The sequence below is a fragment of the Choristoneura fumiferana genome, chromosome 13, assembly GCF_025370935.1.
Source record: "Choristoneura fumiferana chromosome 13, NRCan_CFum_1, whole genome shotgun sequence".
Lineage (NCBI taxonomy): Eukaryota > Metazoa > Arthropoda > Insecta > Lepidoptera > Tortricidae > Choristoneura > Choristoneura fumiferana.
The window spans coordinates 4046498-4066853 of record NC_133484.1 but is presented as its reverse complement, the minus strand read 5'-3'; the positions used below and the strand labels follow the sequence as shown (position 1 = coordinate 4066853).

Sequence of the window (20356 nt, the reverse complement as noted above, 5' to 3'; positions counted from 1 at the left end):
TAAGCCATGTCTATTCTACAATATTGTCCATTCTTCCCAGGCCAAATAGCCCGTCTGACCAAAGAGCTAGAGAGCAGTGAACGCAAGCTTCGTGAAACTCGTAACTCCATGCAGCAGCAGTCGGGCAAGAAGGAGGCTGAGTACCAGAGTATCATCACCAACATCAACCGCACCAGCGCCGAGAATATCACCAAGCTTAAGGAGGAGAAGGTGGGTCCATGGGACATCGTATTTCAACAAAATATAGCGATTCAGGTGTTACCAATATTACTTAAGCCCTCTTGTTACTTTGGAGTTCTATATCAATGAGCTGATAAGTAAGTTTTTTTTCTTTTATTTGCTGAAGCGGTACGGAGTGCGGGGGGGAGGGCGGACTGTAAACCAGCGCTGCGCAATGCAGGCTTACGATTGCATTCGCAACAAATGCTGAGTCTGCTCCTTTTGCCACAAACATTTTTTTTACTGATAGGTTTAGTGTATGTTTTCTTTTTTAACTGTTTTATTTTTATTTTGTGGCAATAAATGATTTATTTATTTATTTCTTTCTTAATATTTCTAAAAACATTGTGCGGTCACTTGACTGCAATTTTTTTTAACTAATGATTATCTATTTGAACCACTCAAAGATATGCTAACCACGACCTTATTACGTGGCAATAAGAATCTATGGTACTTAAATATTTTTGAAGCGTTGAATAAGTTTACCTTTTTACACTGGACTGCAGTCAGGAACCGATTTTTGATATCATGTCACTTGAACGTGCCATTCGAAGAAAAATTTGTGCTGAATTTGAAATCAGAATACATAAGCTAAAACTTAAATCTATTTTATCTGGAAATGTAAACAGCCGTCTTTTAACAGTCTTTGATGACTCTTCTTATCCCTTTCCGACCGAACTGATACGATCGTGGGATAACTATAATTATTTGAACCTTATTGTCATCAGTTTCTCAAGGTCCATTATCGTTGTCCTTTTCATACTCGACTAGGTTCTAACCTAGAAAGGGTTATAATATTTTTTGCTAAAATAGTTATTGTTTCCAATGCAGGAGCAACTCCGCCAATCTCTCGAGCACAAGCTATCGCAAACGATAACGGCGCTGACGAGCGAGAAGGAATCCAGCGAAGCCGGCGCGCGTGAGCGAGAGAAAAAACTATTGGTGCAGCGCGATCAGCTCATACTGCAACACGACGAGGCCATGCTGCGAGCGGAGAGCGATAAGCAACAGGCGCTCATCATGGGTAAGGGAACAGACTTAAACGTACGTTCCACTGCTATGGGGTTTGGAGGAGGAAACTTAAATTGGTTGAAAATCGGATTTATAGTGACTTTTTGAAAAATCGATTAACCTGTCTCTTTCTCAAACGCTTTTCTCTATGCAGCAAGTATGGCGCTACTTGCGTGTGACGTCACATGCCAGTATGTCTTTCTCTGTCTGATCTTGACTTTCAAACCTTTATAACTTTGTTATTCGTAAAGATAGCTTAATAATTGTTTCTCTATTCGATAACAGGCATTGTGAAGTTTTAATTTATAATACATATAAAAAATAATCAAATACCGTATTCTTCAATGTACCCGAGGAAACTCATTAAAGGTTATTATGGTCTACATCCCGTACCTAACGAATATACAGGACGGCACATTTAGAGCGATCAGTATGGGCAAATGTGTAACTTTAAGTCATACAAAAATCTGTTCTTATGAACCATGTCATCGATTTTAGTGATAAGAAAAACTGCATACAGATTAAACATGTTTTTGTCAAAAATTTCACTTTTAATACAAGCTTTTTTGCTGACTGTACTTGCATTTGTCATCCAAGCTACATTTCTGTACCAAATTTCAAGTCGATGCCATTAACCGTTGAGAGTTCCGTTCTGCGGAGACGATCCTGGCCGGTTTACCAGGATTTCACTACCAGATTATTGTATTGTCACCAGATTAACATAAGTATGCCAAATTTGAAGTCAATCGGACCACTGGAAGTAGTGGTAGAAAAATAACTTGTACCTACTCATTTCGGGAATCGAATCCAGTCGTATTGAGGAATGAAACTTCCAAATTGTAAACATTTTTTCAAATATCTTGAAAGCGTGTCGGATATTTAAAATGGAATCAATCTAGTGCACGGGAGCAATTTCTTTAATTTTTAAAGTTTTATTTTTCAATACGACCGGGTTCGATTCCTGAACTTTTTTTTTATTCGTCTGGATGGCAAACGAGCAAGTGGGTCTCCTGATGGTAAGAGATCACCACCGCCCATAAACATCTGCAACACCAGGGGTATTGCAGATGCGTTTCCAACCTAGAGGCCTAAGATGGGATACCTCAAGTGCCAGTAATTTCACCGGCTGTCTTACTCTCCACTCCGAAACACAAAAGTGCAAGCACTGCTGCTTCACGGCAGGATTAACGAGCAAGATGGTGGTAGCAATCCGGGCGGACCTTGCACAAGGTCCTACCACCTGTAAAAGCAAGGAGGACTGAATATAAGTTTCGAAAACTCTAGACTCAAGAACAAAAACTCATAGGTATTCTTCATACAAATATTTCTTGACCCGGTATCGAACTTTGGACCTGTATAGTCAGGCTCTCTCTCTTTGCAATACTGACATACTCTGTTTTGCAATACAATGTCAACTGTTAAAATTATTTTCTAAGGGTTGAAATTGTATTGCAGAGTTAATCAGGGTTCACACTATTGCATAACAGCTTCCATTTCTGGTCGTCACTCAAGATTATATGTCCAAGAAAACCGACCAACGTTACTTGTGTTGTCTAACATCCTCTGGTCATTACTTCCCTCAGCCCACCAAGAGCAGCAAGCTTTAATAGAGCGTCTGGAGGAAGCGAAGCGCGTCCTGGATTGTTCCCAGAACAAGCTGGAGCGCGTGAAGCGGGACGCGGCCGCGCGGTCCGACCAGGACCGGGGGCATATCAACCAGCTTAAAGACGAGCTCGCCGCGCTCAAGACACGCTTGGAGGAAGCCAAGTGAGTATAGGTGAAAAACTTGAGGGAATGACCTGCGGGGCTACTATACTTCGTTTTTTTAGCATTAGAAATAAGGTAAACAATCTTGACGAGTCTATTTATTGAAAAACGTTATGATACCAAAATAATGTAAATAATAAGGTAAGATAAAATAAGATAAGATGTCATTTATTGCCACAACACATAGTACAACGAAGACTTAAATAATATAAAAACATTAAACTCATTTGCTGTTTTTTTTTTTTTTTTATATATTGCTAGTGCTGATATCTTGGTTACTAAAAGAAAATCGAATAACTATTTAATTTAACATTAAGTAATAGCCACGTCTTGAGAAATTATACTTAAAAAATGACTTTTTGACATCAGTTTCTAAAATGGGCAATGTCAAAAAGTAAGCTAGTTTTAGTTCTATTTTTCTCTTTATATTTGTTTTGTTTTGTGTTTATATTTGTTGTTTGTTGTACCTTGCTAATTGTTATATATAGCTGTGACTTATTATTCAAAAGTGTTTTTCAATAAAAAAGACACGTCAAGATCGCTTACCTTCTTTCTTCTTCTAAAAAAATGAAGTAGGTATACGAAATTCGAAAATTGAAGTTCGTATCGTACCGTCCCTCCCACTCTTGTATTAAATTTCGAAGTTCGAATTTTATACTTCGTAGTAGGTATAGGGCTGTTTAGTTGTATGTAGTTGTAGTACGTAACTAGAGTTTACCCCGGCTTTGCATGCGTAAACTATTCGATATGGAAATTTTTACAAAAAAATCTGGGAATTCCCAGAATTTATATCGTTGTCTTCATTGACGTTGTACTAATAACAACTCGTTCATCCTACAGAACATCGACACGATTGCTTTGTGACGATTACATAAGAAAGTGATTTAAAAATATCGAAACGTAAATTTTAAATCTAAAACTTGTTTTCTTGTAAATATGTCATTACTAGCTTTTACCCGCGGCTCCGCCCGCGTGGTATTCGGTTATCACGCGTTGTTCCCTCGGGAACTGTGCATTTTTCAGTTATAAAAAGTGGCCTATGTCACTCTCGGGCCCATAAACTATCTCTATTCCAAAAATTACGTCGATCCGTCGCTCCGTTACGGCGTGAAAGACGGACAAACATACAAACACACTTTCCCATTTTTAATATTAAGTATGGATTCTACAGGATGAGCGAATTGTCCAAAATTTAATGACTCTAAACCCTGCGGTTCAAGATTTTACCCCTAACCCGTGGGAATACCGGGATAAAAAGTAGGTAACTTGTGTGTTATTCCAGATGTTCAGCATCTACACATCAAATTACATCCAAATCCGTCCAGCCGTTTGAGCGTGGAGAAGTAACAAACATACACACACACACAAACACAAATACAAACTTTCGCATTTACAATATTAGTAGGATTAAAACGGTGCGTGAATGTTCTCAGGGCGGCCGCGGAAGACGACTGCGCACGATTCGAAAACCGCATCAAAGAACTACATCTCGAGAAAGAGGCGAGCAACCGCGAGTGCCAAGACGTGCGCGCGCAGCTCTCGCTGGCTGAGGACAAGTACGACACCGCGTACACGCAGCTACAGGACACTATAAGGAAGCTGAAGGAGTGTGAGTGGCTTTTGGAGACTTTATGCATAGTTTAAACCCTCTGGAGTTGATAATTGGGTATGTAATATTCAGCGTTTTTGCAGCGTTTTTTCTTCCTTACCGTTTCAAGTATTATGTAAAGAGGTGATTGATGCTCAGGGTTAAATTTTTATGAAGACAAAAGAGGGGTACCGATGCTAAATGTAGCGAGATGATGTTTGTTATTTTGTCGTTCCACAACGGAATTCCACAGGCTAATGAACGTCGGTTGGTAATAACGTTTAACAGACCGATCAAAAAGCTTGAATATTTGCCCAAAGATTAGATTAGATTTTGTTACATCCGGATAACTCACAGTTTAAATCGAGTTTAGCTCGACAGGTCTCAGGCTAATTCGTTCGAGTTGTCCGGATTTATTTTGTTAAGTACCATACTTATTTTACGTTTCCTTCCAGCAGGTTTAGAAACAAATTATAGTGTCGTATCAAGTGTCCTATCATATGTCCTTTGTCCTCAGTGGAGAACGAGTCTGAAAGTCTTCGCAAAGAGCTGACTGACGTGCGCCGCCAGCTCAGCAATTGTGTTGCCGAGCGGGACAAATACAACAGCAGCTGTCGCGAGTTGCGCGACCACGTGAAGAGAGCAGAGCACGAGCGGCGCGAGGCCGCGCGAGCGCGTGACGAGGCAGTGCACACTGTCGCTAGTGAGTACTGCCCACAGTACACACAGTCAGCTGATGAGTACAACAGCAGCTGTCGCGAGTTGCGCGACCACGTGAAGAGAGCAGAGCACGAGCGGCGCGAGGCCGCGCGAGCGCGTGACGAGGCAGTGCACACTGTCGCTAGTGAGTACTGCCCACAGTACACACAGTCAGCTGATGAGTACAACAGCAGCTGTCGCGAGTTGCGCGACCACGTGAAGAGAGCAGAGCACGAGCGGCGCGAGGCCGCGCGAGCGCGTGACGAGGCAGTGCACACTGTCGCTAGTGAGTACTGCCCACAGTACACACAGTCAGCTGATGAGTACAACAGCAGCTGTCGCGAGTTGCGCGACCACGTGAAGAGAGCAGAGCACGAGCGGCGCGAGGCCGCGCGAGCGCGTGACGAGGCAGTGCACACTGTCGCTAGTGAGTACTGCCCACAGTACACACAGTCAGCTGATGAGTACAACAGCAGCTGTCGCGAGTTGCGCGACCACGTGAAGAGAGCAGAGGCGCGCGACCGCGCGAGCGCGTGACGAGGCAGTGCACACTGTCGCTAGTGAGTACTGCCCACAGTACACACAGTCAGCTGATGAGTACAACAGCAGCTGTCGCGAGTTGCGTGACCACACATATTGACATCGCTGACCGTACACACTGTCGCCAGTGAATAATGCCCACAGTACACACAGTTAACTGATGAGTACAACAACAACTGCTAACGCGAACATGTAAAGCGCGCGGAGCACTTCGCACTTATGCGACATACTCTGTCGCTAGTAAGTACTATCCACAGTACACACAGTTAACTGACAAAAACAACAGCTGCTGTCGGGAGTTATGCGACTATACATATTGACGCAACTGACAGTGCAGCCTGTCGCCAGTTCCTGGTATGTGATTCTATTTCCTAGACTGTACCTACAATATCGCGAAAAAACCAAACCAAAGACCATTAAATCTTAAAAACCCGTCTTAACTGTCCACAGCTCTAGAAGAAAACCGTTCGTCTCTGGAGATCGAGCTGTCCCGTCTCCAAAACATGTTGAAGGAGTCAGAGACGGGCGGCGAGCACGTCACGCGAGAGCTGCGGGCCACTGAAGCGCAGCTCAAGCGGGAACGAGCGGCTTTAGAGCAGGCCAATCATGATATCAAGGAGCTGCAGTCCAGGTTGGTGTGGCTAGACAAGATCACTTTAATATCCTTCACAGCTCTAGAAGAAAACCGTTCGTCCCTGGAGATTGAGCTGTCCCGACTCCAGAACATGTTGAAGGAGTCAGAGACGGGAGGCGAGCACGACACGCGTATGCGCTAAAGCGCAGCTCAAGCGGGAATGAGCGGCGCTGGAACAGGCCAATCATGATATCAAGGAGTTGCAATTCAGGTCTGTGGCTAGATAAAGTCACTTTAATCTCCTCCACAGCTCTAGATGAAAACTGTTTGTCTCTGCAGATCGAGCTGCCCCGTCTCCAGAACATGTTGAAGGAGTCAGAGACTTTTTATGGTGCAGAGGTTCCCAAACTTATCTCGTCTAGCGCCCAATTTGAAAGTCAGTTATTTTTTAGCGCCCCCTTTTTCTCATTAAAAACCTCAATATCATTAGTCTCGCCTGGAGTTTAATTAAACCTATATTTTACTGGGCCCCTTACCGCCCCCCTCTAGGCCTCCAGCGCCCACGAGAAGCATCATCGCCCACTTTTTGGAAGACTATAATAAAATAGTGGTTTCACTTATCAATGTGGGTTTTTGGTATTCGCAGGCTCCAGAATGAAAGCGAGGAGCGCGAGCGAACGGCGAACGAGGCCGCAGCCGCGCGGCGACACGGAGCCGAGATGGAGGCGCTGCTGGGCGCCGCGCGGGCTGACCTCGCCGCCAGCAGGCAGCGCGGCGCAGAGCTGGAGGAGGCCTGTCGCGCAAGGGACCAGGTCAGTGCGGGAGGGACGGGCCGAGGCGAGGAGCGAGGCGAGTAAAAAGCCACGCAACGATATGGGGCTACTGGCTAACGTTAGCGCACTTTTAAATGCCTTGGTGCGTCCCAGGTTTATAAAAGTTGCCCGTAAATTATTGAATATTCTGGGTGCCATTTTCAAACATGCTTTTCATAGAAAAACAGTTTTTTGGTGGCACTAAACTGATTTTTCCGTGCCGATGCAAACTTGTTTTAAAGTTGCCATATGTGTAATCTGTATAAAAATATGGTAACTACACAATTCTAATATACATTGCCTGTTTTAGGAATTGGTGCTTCGCTTAGAAGATTGCCGGTCTAAGGAGCGTCGCCTTGAAGAGTTAAAACACAATCTAGAAGTATGCCTCGCGGACGCTACGCAGCAGATCCAGGAGTTAAAGGTATTGCAATCATCATTATCGTCAGCTGATCGACGTCCACTGTTGGGCACAGGGGAGGCCATTTTCTACGTTCGTGCCGATTTTAAGCCACGTCAGTCATATTGCCATTGCCTTCTGAGTTTACCACGCAGCTACAATTAATCCACCGCCGTCTCTACTCTCTGGACAGTAACTGAAATCCCGAATAGAGTTCCTTTTCAGGAATGTTATAATATTGTAAAAGTTTGTCGTCCATTCTCCATAAAAGCACTTGTAAAGTATTGTATGCAATGTAACGTTGCATAGGAAACAAAAAAAAGATAGTGGCGTATTATTTTTACAATGTTCGCTACGCTCACATCGTAACCAACGCCACTCGCTTTTTTTGACCCCTCTTATTATTACAACTAAGATTATCTGGTCCAGGCCCGTCTTGGCGGCAGCGAGGGCCGTTGCCGCGCGTTAGAGGCGTCCCTGACACAGTGCGAGAGCGGCAAGCGCGAGGCTGAAGCCAAACTGTCGTCCATCGCGCACACCCTGCGGCGCGTGTGCGGGGTGCAGCCCGACGGGAGCGTGCACGCGGCGCGCGCCGCCGCCTCGCCAGCCCGGCGCGCCGCTACAGCCCGCACAGAGGTACTGACGTCATCATGTGCGGGGTGCAGCCCGACGGAGCGAGCACGGGGCCGCGCGCCGCCTCGCCAGCCCGGCGCGCCGCTACAGCCGCGCACAGAGGTACTGACGTCATCATGTGCGGGGTGCAGCCCGACGGAGCGAGCACGGGGCCGCGCCCCGCCGCCTCGCCAGCCCGGCGCGCCGCTACAGCCCGCACAGAGGTACTGACGTCATCATGTGCGGGGTGCAGCCCGACGGAGCGAGCACGGGGCCGCGCGCCGGCCTCGCCAGCCCGGCGCGCCGCTACAGCCCGCACAGAGGTACTGACGTCATCATGTGCGGGGTGCAGCCCGACGGAGCGAGCACGGGGCCGCGCGGCGCCGCCTCGCCAGCCCGGCGCGCCGCTACAGCCCGCACAGAGGTACTGACGTCATCATGTGCGGGGTGCAGCCCGACGGAGCGAGCACGGGGCCGCGCGCCGCCGCCTCGCCAGCCCGGCGCGCCGCTACAGCCCGCACAGAGGTACTGACGTCATCATGTGCGGGGTGCAGCCCGACGGAGCGAGCACGGGGCCGCGCGCCGCCGCCTCGCCAGCCCGGCGCGCCGCTACAGCCCGCACAGAGGTACTGACGTCATCATGTGCGGGGTGCAGCCCGACGGAGCGAGCACGGGGCCGCGCGCCGCGCCTCGCCAGCCCGGCGCGCCGCTACAGCCCGCACAGAGGTACTGACGTCATCATGTGCGGGGTGCAGCCCGACGGAGCGAGCACGGGGCCGCGCGCCGCCGCCTCGCCAGCCCGGCGCGCCGCTACAGCCCGCACAGAGGTACTGACGTCATCATGTGCGGGGTGCAGCCCGACGGAGCGAGCACGGGGCCGCGCGCCGCCGCCTCGCCAGCCCGGCGCGCCGCTACAGCCCGCACAGAGGTACTGACGTCATCATGTGCGGGGTGCAGCCCGACGGAGCGAGCACGGGGCCGCGCGCCGCCGCCTCGCCAGCCCGGCGCGCCGCTACAGCCCGCACAGAGGTACTGACGTCATCATGTGCGGGGTGCAGCCCGACGGAGCGAGCACGGGGCCGCGCCCCGCCGCCTCGCCAGCCCGGCGCGCCGCTACAGCCCGCACAGAGGTACTGACGTCATCATGTGCGGGGTGCAGCCCGACGGAGCGAGCACGGGGCCGAGCGCCGCCGCCTCGCCAGCCCGGCGCGCCGCTACAGCCCGCACAGAGGTACTGACGTCATCATGTGCGGGGTGCAGCCCGACGGAGCGAGCACGGGGCCGCGCGCCGCCGCCTCGCCAGCCCGGCGCGCCGCTACAGCCCGCACAGAGGTACTGACGTCATCATGTGCGGGGTGCAGCCCGACGGAGCGAGCACGGGGCCGCGCGCCGCCGCCTCGCCAGCCCGGCGCGCCGCTACAGCCCGCACAGAGGTACTGACGTCATCATGTGCGGGGTGCAGCCCGACGGAGCGAGCACGGGGCGCGCGGCGCCGCCTCGCCAGCCCGGCGCGCCGCTACAGCCCGCACAGAGGTACTGACGTCATCATGTGCGGGGTGCAGCCCGACGGAGCGAGCACGGGGCCGCGCGGCGCCGCCTCGCCAGCCCGGCGCGCCGCTACAGCCCGCACAGAGGTACTGACGTCATCATGTGCGGGGTGCAGCCCGACGGAGCGAGCACGGGGCCGCGCGCCGCCTCGCCAGCCCGGCGCGCCGCTACAGCCCGCACAGAGGTACTGACGTCATCATGTGCGGGGTGCAGCCCGACGGAGCGAGCACGGGGCGCGCGCCGCCGCCTCGCCAGCCCGGCGCGCCGCTACAGCCCGCACAGAGGTACTGACGTCATCATGTGCGGGGTGCAGCCCGACGGAGCGAGCACGGGGCCGCGCGCCGCCGCCTCGCCAGCCCGGCGCGCCGCTACAGCCCGCACAGAGGTACTGACGTCATCATGTGCGGGGTGCAGCCCGACGGAGCGAGCACGGGGCCGCGCGGCGCCGCCTCGCCAGCCCGGCGCGCCGCTACAGCCCGCACAGAGGTACTGACGTCATCATGTGCGGGGTGCAGCCCGACGGAGCGAGCACGGGGCCGCGCGCCGCCTCGCCAGCCCGGCGCGCCGCTACAGCCCGCACAGAGGTACTGACGTCATCATGTGCGGGGTGCAGCCCGACGGAGCGAGCACGGGGCCGCGCGCCGCCGCCTCGCCAGCCCGGCGCGCCGCTACAGCCCGCACAGAGGTACTGACGTCATCATGTGCGGGGTGCAGCCCGACGGAGCGAGCACGGGGCCGCGCGGCGCCGCCTCGCCAGCCCGGCGCGCCGCTACAGCCCGCACAGAGGTACTGACGTCATCATGTGCGGGGTGCAGCCCGACGGAGCGAGCACGGGGCCGCGCGCCGCCTCGCCAGCCCGGCGCGCCGCTACAGCCCGCACAGAGGTACTGACGTCATCATGTGCGGGGTGCAGCCCGACGGAGCGAGCACGGGGCCGCGCGCCGCCGCCTCGCCAGCCCGGCGCGCCGCTACAGCCCGCACAGAGGTACTGACGTCATCATGTGCGGGGTGCAGCCCGACGGAGCGAGCACGGGGCCGCGCGCGCCGCCTCGCCAGCCCGGCGCGCCGCTACAGCCCGCACAGAGGTACTGACGTCATCATGTGCGGGGTGCAGCCCGACGGAGCGAGCACGGGGCCGCGCGCCGCCTCGCCAGCCCGGCGCGCCGCTACAGCCCGCACAGAGGTACTGACGTCATCATGTGCGGGGTGCAGCCCGACGGAGCGAGCACGGGGCCGCGCGCCGCCGCCTCGCCAGCCCGGCGCGCCGCTACAGCCCGCACAGAGGTACTGACGTCATCATGTGCGGGGTGCAGCCCGACGGAGCGAGCACGGGGCCGCGCGGCGCCGCCTCGCCAGCCCGGCGCGCCGCTACAGCCCGCACAGAGGTACTGACGTCATCATGTGCGGGGTGCAGCCCGACGGAGCGAGCACGGGGCCGCGCGCCGCCTCGCCAGCCCGGCGCGCCGCTACAGCCCGCACAGAGGTACTGACGTCATCATGTGCGGGGTGCAGCCCGACGGAGCGAGCACGGGGCCGCGCGCCGCCGCCTCGCCAGCCCGGCGCGCCGCTACAGCCCGCACAGAGGTACTGACGTCATCATGTGCGGGGTGCAGCCCGACGGAGCGAGCACGGGGCGCGCGCGCCGCCTCGCCAGCCCGGCGCGCCGCTACAGCCCGCACAGAGGTACTGACGTCATCATGTGCGGGGTGCAGCCCGACGGAGCGAGCACGGGGCCGCGCGCCGCCTCGCCAGCCCGGCGCGCCGCTACAGCCCGCACAGAGGTACTGACGTCATCATGTGCGGGGTGCAGCCCGACGGAGCGAGCACGGGGCCGCGCGCGCCGCCTCGCCAGCCCGGCGCGCCGCTACAGCCCGCACAGAGGTACTGACGTCATCATGTGCGGGGTGCAGCCCGACGGAGCGAGCACGGGGCCGCGCGCCGCCGCCTCGCCAGCCCGGCGCGCCGCTACAGCCCGCACAGAGGTACTGACGTCATCATGTGCGGGGTGCAGCCCGACGGAGCGAGCACGGGGCCGCGCGCCGCGCCTCAGCCCGGCGCGCCGCTACAGCCCGCACAGAGGTACTGACGTCATCATGTGCGGGGTGCAGCCCGACGGAGCGAGCACGGGGCCGCGCGCCGCCGCCTCGCCAGCCCGGCGCGCCGCTACAGCCCGCACAGAGGTACTGACGTCATCATGTGCGGGGTGCAGCCCGACGGAGCGAGCACGGGGCCGCGCGCCGCCTCGCCAGCCCGGCGCGCCGCTACAGCCCGCACAGAGGTACTGACGTCATCATGTGCGGGGTGCAGCCCGACGGAGCGAGCACGGGGCCGAGCGCCGCCGCCTCGCCAGCCCGGCGCGCCGCTACAGCCCGCACAGAGGTACTGACGTCATCATGTGCGGGGTGCAGCCCGACGGAGCGAGCACGGGGCCGCGCGCCGCCGCCTCGCCAGCCCGGCGCGCCGCTACAGCCCGCACAGAGGTACTGACGTCATCATGTGCGGGGTGCAGCCCGACGGAGCGAGCACGGGGCCGCGCGCCGCCGCCTCGCCAGCCCGGCGCGCCGCTACAGCCCGCACAGAGGTACTGACGTCATCATGTGCGGGGTGCAGCCCGACGGAGCGAGCACGGGGCCGCGCCCCGCCTCGCCAGCCCGGCGCGCCGCTACAGCCCGCACAGAGGTACTGACGTCATCATGTGCGGGGTGCAGCCCGACGGAGCGAGCACGGGGCCGCGCGCGCCGCCTCGCCAGCCCGGCGCGCCGCTACAGCCCGCACAGAGGTACTGACGTCATCATGTGCGGGGTGCAGCCCGACGGAGCGAGCACGGGGCCGCGCGCGCCGCCTCGCCAGCCCGGCGCGCCGCTACAGCCCGCACAGAGGTACTGACGTCATCATGTGCGGGGTGCAGCCCGACGGAGCGAGCACGGGGCCGCGCGCCGCCTCGCCAGCCCGGCGCGCCGCTACAGCCCGCACAGAGGTACTGACGTCATCATGTGCGGGGTGCAGCCCGACGGAGCGAGCACGGGGCGCGCGCCGCCGCCTCGCCAGCCCGGCGCGCCGCTACAGCCCGCACAGAGGTACTGACGTCATCATGTGCGGGGTGCAGCCCGACGGAGCGAGCACGGGGCGCGCGCGCCGCCTCGCCAGCCCGGCGCGCCGCTACAGCCCGCACAGAGGTACTGACGTCATCATGTGCGGGGTGCAGCCCGACGGAGCGAGCACGGGGCCGCGCGCCGCCTCGCCAGCCCGGCGCGCCGCTACAGCCCGCACAGAGGTACTGACGTCATCATGTGCGGGGTGCAGCCCGACGGAGCGAGCACGGGGCCGCGCGCCGCCGCCTCGCCAGCCCGGCGCGCCGCTACAGCCCGCACAGAGGTACTGACGTCATCATGTGCGGGGTGCAGCCCGACGGAGCGAGCACGGGGCCGCGCGGCGCCGCCTCGCCAGCCCGGCGCGCCGCTACAGCCCGCACAGAGGTACTGACGTCATCATGTGCGGGGTGCAGCCCGACGGAGCGAGCACGGGGCCGCGCGCCGCCTCGCCAGCCCGGCGCGCCGCTACAGCCCGCACAGAGGTACTGACGTCATCATGTGCGGGGTGCAGCCCGACGGAGCGAGCACGGGGCCGCGCGCCGCCGCCTCGCCAGCCCGGCGCGCCGCTACAGCCCGCACAGAGGTACTGACGTCATCATGTGCGGGGTGCAGCCCGACGGAGCGAGCACGGGGCCGCGCGCGCCGCCTCGCCAGCCCGGCGCGCCGCTACAGCCCGCACAGAGGTACTGACGTCATCATGTGCGGGGTGCAGCCCGACGGAGCGAGCACGGGGCCGCGCGCCGCCTCGCCAGCCCGGCGCGCCGCTACAGCCCGCACAGAGGTACTGACGTCATCATGTGCGGGGTGCAGCCCGACGGAGCGAGCACGGGGCCGCGCGCCGCCGCCTCGCCAGCCCGGCGCGCCGCTACAGCCCGCACAGAGGTACTGACGTCATCATGTGCGGGGTGCAGCCCGACGGAGCGAGCACGGGGCGCGCGCGCCGCCTCGCCAGCCCGGCGCGCCGCTACAGCCCGCACAGAGGTACTGACGTCATCATGTGCGGGGTGCAGCCCGACGGAGCGAGCACGGGGCCGCGCGCCGCCTCGCCAGCCCGGCGCGCCGCTACAGCCCGCACAGAGGTACTGACGTCATCATGTGCGGGGTGCAGCCCGACGGAGCGAGCACGGGGCCGCGCGCCGCCGCCTCGCCAGCCCGGCGCGCCGCTACAGCCCGCACAGAGGTACTGACGTCATCATGTGCGGGGTGCAGCCCGACGGAGCGAGCACGGGGCCGCGCGCGCCGCCTCGCCAGCCCGGCGCGCCGCTACAGCCCGCACAGAGGTACTGACGTCATCATGTGCGGGGTGCAGCCCGACGGAGCGAGCACGGGGCCGCGCGCGCCGCCTCGCCAGCCCGGCGCGCCGCTACAGCCCGCACAGAGGTACTGACGTCATCATGTGCGGGGTGCAGCCCGACGGAGCGAGCACGGGGCCGCGCCCCGCCGCCTCGCCAGCCCGGCGCGCCGCTACAGCCCGCACAGAGGTACTGACGTCATCATGTGCGGGGTGCAGCCCGACGGAGCGAGCACGGGGCCGCGCGCCGCCTCGCCAGCCCGGCGCGCCGCTACAGCCCGCACAGAGGTACTGACGTCATCATGTGCGGGGTGCAGCCCGACGGAGCGAGCACGGGGCCGCGCCCCGCCGCCTCGCCAGCCCGGCGCGCCGCTACAGCCCGCACAGAGGTACTGACGTCATCATGTGCGGGGTGCAGCCCGACGGAGCGAGCACGGGGCCGCGCGCGCCGCCTCGCCAGCCCGGCGCGCCGCTACAGCCCGCACAGAGGTACTGACGTCATCATGTGCGGGGTGCAGCCCGACGGAGCGAGCACGGGGCCGCGCGCCGCCTCGCCAGCCCGGCGCGCCGCTACAGCCCGCACAGAGGTACTGACGTCATCATGTGCGGGGTGCAGCCCGACGGAGCGAGCACGGGGCCGAGCGCCGCCGCCTCGCCAGCCCGGCGCGCCGCTACAGCCCGCACAGAGGTACTGACGTCATCATGTGCGGGGTGCAGCCCGACGGAGCGAGCACGGGGCCGCGCGGCGCCGCCTCGCCAGCCCGGCGCGCCGCTACAGCCCGCACAGAGGTACTGACGTCATCATGTGCGGGGTGCAGCCCGACGGAGCGAGCACGGGGCCGCGCGCCGCCGCCTCGCCAGCCCGGCGCGCCGCTACAGCCCGCACAGAGGTACTGACGTCATCATGTGCGGGGTGCAGCCCGACGGAGCGAGCACGGGCCGCGCGCCGCCGCCTCGCCAGCCCGGCGCGCCGCTACAGCCCGCACAGAGGTACTGACGTCATCATGTGCGGGGTGCAGCCCGACGGAGCGAGCACGGGGGCGCGCGCGCCGCTACAGCCCGCACAGAGGTACTGACGTCATCATGTGCGGGGTGCAGCCCGACGGAGCGAGCACGGGGCCGCGCGCCGCTACAGCCCGCACAGAGGTACTGACGTCATCATGTGCGGGGTGCAGCCCGACGGAGCGAGCACGGGGCCGCGCGCCGCCTCGCCAGCCCGGCGCGCCGCTACAGCCCGCACAGAGGTACTGACGTCATCATGTGCGGGGTGCAGCCCGACGGAGCGAGCACGGGGCCGCGCGCCGCCGCCTCGCCAGCCCGGCGCGCCGCTACAGCCCGCACAGAGGTACTGACGTCATCATGTGCGGGGTGCAGCCCGACGGAGCGAGCACGGGGCCGCGCGCCGCCTCGCCAGCCCGGCGCGCCGCTACAGCCCGCACAGAGGTACTGACGTCATCATGTGCGGGGTGCAGCCCGACGGAGCGAGCACGGGGCCGCGCGCCGCCTCGCCAGCCGGCGCGCCGCTACAGCCCGCACAGAGGTACTGACGTCATCATGTGCGGGGTGCAGCCCGACGGAGCGAGCACGGGGCCGCGCGCCGCCTCGCCAGCCCGGCGCGCCGCTACAGCCCGCACAGAGGTACTGACGTCATCATGTGCGGGGTGCAGCCCGACGGAGCGAGCACGGGGCCGCGCGCCGCCTCGCCAGCCCGGCGCGCCGCTACAGCCCGCACAGAGGTACTGACGTCATCATGTGCGGGGTGCAGCCCGACGGAGCGAGCACGGGGCCGCGCGCCGCCGCCTCGCCAGCCCGGCGCGCCGCTACAGCCCGCACAGAGGTACTGACGTCATCATGTGCGGGGTGCAGCCCGACGGAGCGAGCACGGGGCCGCGCGCCGCCTCGCCAGCCCGGCGCGCCGCTACAGCCCGCACAGAGGTACTGACGTCATCATGTGCGGGGTGCAGCCCGACGGAGCGAGCACGGGGCCGCGCGCCGCCTCGCCAGCCCGGCGCGCCGCTACAGCCCGCACAGAGGTACTGACGTCATCATGTGCGGGGTGCAGCCCGACGGAGCGAGCACGGGCCGCGCGCCGCCTCGCCAGCCCGGCGCGCCGCTACAGCCCGCACAGAGGTACTGACGTCATCATGTGCGGGGTGCAGCCCGACGGAGCGAGCACGGGGCCGCGCGCGCCGCCTCGCCAGCCCGGCGCGCCGCTACAGCCCGCACAGAGGTACTGACGTCATCATGTGCGGGGTGCAGCCCGACGGAGCGAGCACGGGGCCGCGCGCCGCCTCGCCAGCCCGGCGCGCCGCTACAGCCCGCACAGAGGTACTGACGTCATCATGTGCGGGGTGCAGCCCGACGGAGCGAGCACGGGGCCGCGCGCCGCCGCCTCGCCAGCCCGGCGCGCCGCTACAGCCCGCACAGAGGTACTGACGTCATCATGTGCGGGGTGCAGCCCGACGGAGCGAGCACGGGGCCGCGCGGCGCCGCCTCGCCAGCCCGGCGCGCCGCTACAGCCCGCACAGAGGTACTGACGTCATCATGTGCGGGGTGCAGCCCGACGGAGCGAGCACGGGGCGCGCGCGGCCGCCTCGCCAGCCCGGCGCGCCGCTACAGCCCGCACAGAGGTACTGACGTCATCATGTGCGGGGTGCAGCCCGACGGAGCGAGCACGGGGCCGCGCGCCGCCTCGCCAGCCCGGCGCGCCGCTACAGCCCGCACAGAGGTACTGACGTCATCATGTGCGGGGTGCAGCCCGACGGAGCGAGCACGGGCCGCGCGGCTACAGCCGCCAGAGGTACTGACGTCATCATGTGCGGGGTGCAGCCCGACGGAGCGAGCACGGGGCCGCGCGCCGCTACAGCCGCACAGAGGTACTGACGTCATCATGTGCGGGGTGCAGCCCGAGGAAGCGGCACGGGGCCGGCGCGCTACAGCCCGCAAGAGGTACTGACGTCATCATGTGCGGGGTGCAGCCCGACGAGCGAGCAGGGGCGCGCCGCTACAGCCCGCACAGAGGTACTGACGTCATCATGTGCGGGGTGCAGCCCGACGGAGCGAGCACGGGGGCGCGCGCCGCCTCGCCAGCCCGGCGCGCCGCTACAGCCCGCACAGAGGTACTGACGTCATCATGTGCGGGGTGCAGCCCGACGGAGCGAGCACGGGGCCGCGCGCCGCCTCGCCAGCCCGGCGCGCCGCTACAGCCCGCACAGAGGTACTGACGTCATCATGTGCGGGGTGCAGCCCGACGGAGCGAGCACGGGGCCGGCGGCGCCGCGCTCGCCAGCCCGGCGCGCCGCTACAGCCCGCACAGAGGTACTGACGTCATCATGTGCGGGGTGCAGCCCGACGGAGCGAGCACGGGGCCGCGCGCCGCCTCGCCAGCCCGGCGCGCCGCTACAGCCCGCACAGAGGTACTGACGTCATCATGTGCGGGGTGCAGCCCGACGGAGCGAGCACGGGGCCGCGCGCCGCCGCCTCGCCAGCCCGGCGCGCCGCTACAGCCCGCACAGAGGTACTGACGTCATCATGTGCGGGGTGCAGCCCGACGGAGCGAGCACGGGGCCGCGCGCCGCCGCCTCGCCAGCCCGGCGCGCCGCTACAGCCCGCACAGAGGTACTGACGTCATCATGTGCGGGGTGCAGCCCGACGGAGCGAGCACGGGGCCGCGCGGCGCCGCCTCGCCAGCCCGGCGCGCCGCTACAGCCCGCACAGAGGTACTGACGTCATCATGTGCGGGGTGCAGCCCGACGGAGCGAGCACGGGGCGCGCGCGCGCGCCTCGCCAGCCCGGCGCGCCGCTACAGCCCGCACAGAGGTACTGACGTCATCATGTGCGGGGTGCAGCCCGACGGAGCGAGCACGGGGCCGCGCGCGCCGCCTCGCCAGCCCGGCGCGCCGCTACAGCCCGCACAGAGGTACTGACGTCATCATGTGCGGGGTGCAGCCCGACGGAGCGAGCACGGGGCCGCGCGCGCCGCCTCGCCAGCCCGGCGCGCCGCTACAGCCCGCACAGAGGTACTGACGTCATCATGTGCGGGGTGCAGCCCGACGGAGCGAGCACGGGGCCGCGCGCGGCGCTCGCCAGCCCGGCGCGCCGCTACAGCCCGCACAGAGGTACTGACGTCATCATGTGCGGGTGCAGCCCGACGGAGCGAGCACGGGGCCGCGCCGCCGCCTCGCCAGCCCGGCGCGCCGCTACAGCCCGCACAGAGGTACTGACGTCATCATGTGCGGGGTGCAGCCGACGGAGCGAGCACGGGCCGCGCGCCGCCTACAGCCCGCACAGAGGTACTGACGTCATCATGTGCGGGGTGCAGCCCGACGGAGCGAGCACGGGGCCCGCCGCGCCGCCTCGCCAGCCCGGCGCGCCGCTACAGCCCGCACAGAGGTACTGACGTCATCATGTGCGGGGTGCAGCCCGACGGAGCGAGCACGGGGGCGCGCGCCGCCTCGCCAGCCCGGCGCGCCGCTACAGCCCGCACAGAGGTACTGACGTCATCATGTGCGGGGTGCAGCCCGACGGAGCGAGCACGGGGCCGCGCGCCGCCTCGCCAGCCCGGCGCGCCGCTACAGCCCGCACAGAGGTACTGACGTCATCATGTGCGGGGTGCAGCCCGACGGAGCGAGCACGGGGCCGCGCGCCGCCTCGCCAGCCCGGCGCGCCGCTACAGCCCGCACAGAGGTACTGACGTCATCATGTGCGGGGTGCAGCCCGACGGAGCGAGCACGGGGCCGAGCGCCGCCGCCTCGCCAGCCCGGCGCGCCGCTACAGCCCGCACAGAGGTACTGACGTCATCATGTGCGGGGTGCAGCCCGACGGAGCGAGCACGGGGCCGCGCGGCGCCCGCCAGCCCCGGCGCGCCGCTACAGCCCGCACAGAGGTACTGACGTCATCATGTGCGGGGTGCAGCCCGACGGAGCGAGCACGGGGCCGCGCGCCGCCGCCTCGCCAGCCCGGCGCGCCGCTACAGCCCGCACAGAGGTACTGACGTCATCATGTGCGGGGTGCAGCCCGACGGAGCGAGCACGGGGCCGAGCGCCGCCGCCTCGCCAGCCCGGCGCGCCGCTACAGCCCGCACAGAGGTACTGACGTCATCATGTGCGGGGTGCAGCCCGACGGAGCGAGCACGGGGCCGCGCGCCGCCGCCTCGCCAGCCCGGCGCGCCGCTACAGCCCGCACAGAGGTACTGACGTCATCATGTGCGGGGTGCAGCCCGACGGAGCGAGCACGGGGCCGAGCGCCGCCGCCTCGCCAGCCCGGCGCGCCGCTACAGCCCGCACAGAGGTACTGACGTCATCATGTGCGGGTGCAGCCCGACGGAGGAGCACGGGGCCGCGCGCGCGCTAACAGCCCGCACAGAGGTACTGACGTCATCATGTGCGGGGTGCAGCCCGACGGAGCGAGCACGGGGCCGCGCGCCGCCTCGCCAGCCCGGCGCGCCGCTACAGCCCGCACAGAGGTACTGACGTCATCATGTGCGGGGTGCAGCCCGACGGAGCGAGCACGGGGCCGCGCGCCGCCTCGCCAGCCCGGCGCGCCGCTACAGCCCGCACAGAGGTACTGACGTCATCATGTGCGGGGTGCAGCCCGACGGAGCGAGCACGGGCCGCGCGCGCGCCTCGCCAGCCGGCGCGCCGCTACAGCCCGCACAGAGGTACTGACGTCATCATGTGCGGGGTGCAGCCCGACGGAGCGAGCACGGGGCCGCGCGCCGCCGCCTCGCCAGCCGGCGCGCCGCTACAGCCCGCACAGAGGTTACTGACGTCATCATGTGCGGGGTGCAGCCCGACGGAGCGAGCACGGGCCGCGCCCGCCGCCTCGCCAGCCCGGCGCGCCGCTACAGCCCGCACAGAGGTACTGACGTCATCATGTGCGGGGTGCAGCCCGACGGAGCGAGCAGGGGCCGCGCGCCGCCTCGCCAGCCGGCGCGCCGCTACAGCCCGCACAGAGGTACTGACGTCATCATGTGCGGGGTGCAGCCCGACGGAGCGAGCACGGGGCCGCGGCGCCGCCTCGCCAGCCCGGCGCGCCGCTACAGCCCGCACAGAGGTACTGACGTCATCATGTGCGGGGTGCAGCCCGACGGAGCGAGCACGGGGCCGCGCGCGCCGCCGCCTCGCAGCCCGGGCGCCGCTACAGCCCGCACAGAGGTACTGACGTCATCATGTGCGGGGTGCAGCCGACGGAGCGAGCACGGG

The 20356-nt window shown here is 63.0% G+C and overlaps 1 protein-coding gene across 1 annotated transcript in view; it reads left to right on the top strand.

The window, feature by feature from the left end:
* Root (ciliary rootlet coiled-coil, rootletin) overlaps positions 1-20356 on the top strand; it is a 98553-nt gene that overhangs the window by 58406 nt on the left and 19791 nt on the right. The window contains 10 exon segments of the mRNA XM_074096877.1: positions 41-210; positions 1051-1243; positions 2814-2997; positions 4431-4606; positions 5103-5711; positions 6275-6455; positions 7045-7210; positions 7521-7634; positions 8040-8234; positions 19284-19341. Coding sequence (XP_073952978.1) covers positions 41-210; positions 1051-1243; positions 2814-2997; positions 4431-4606; positions 5103-5711; positions 6275-6455; positions 7045-7210; positions 7521-7634; positions 8040-8234; positions 19284-19341 — 2046 coding nt within the window.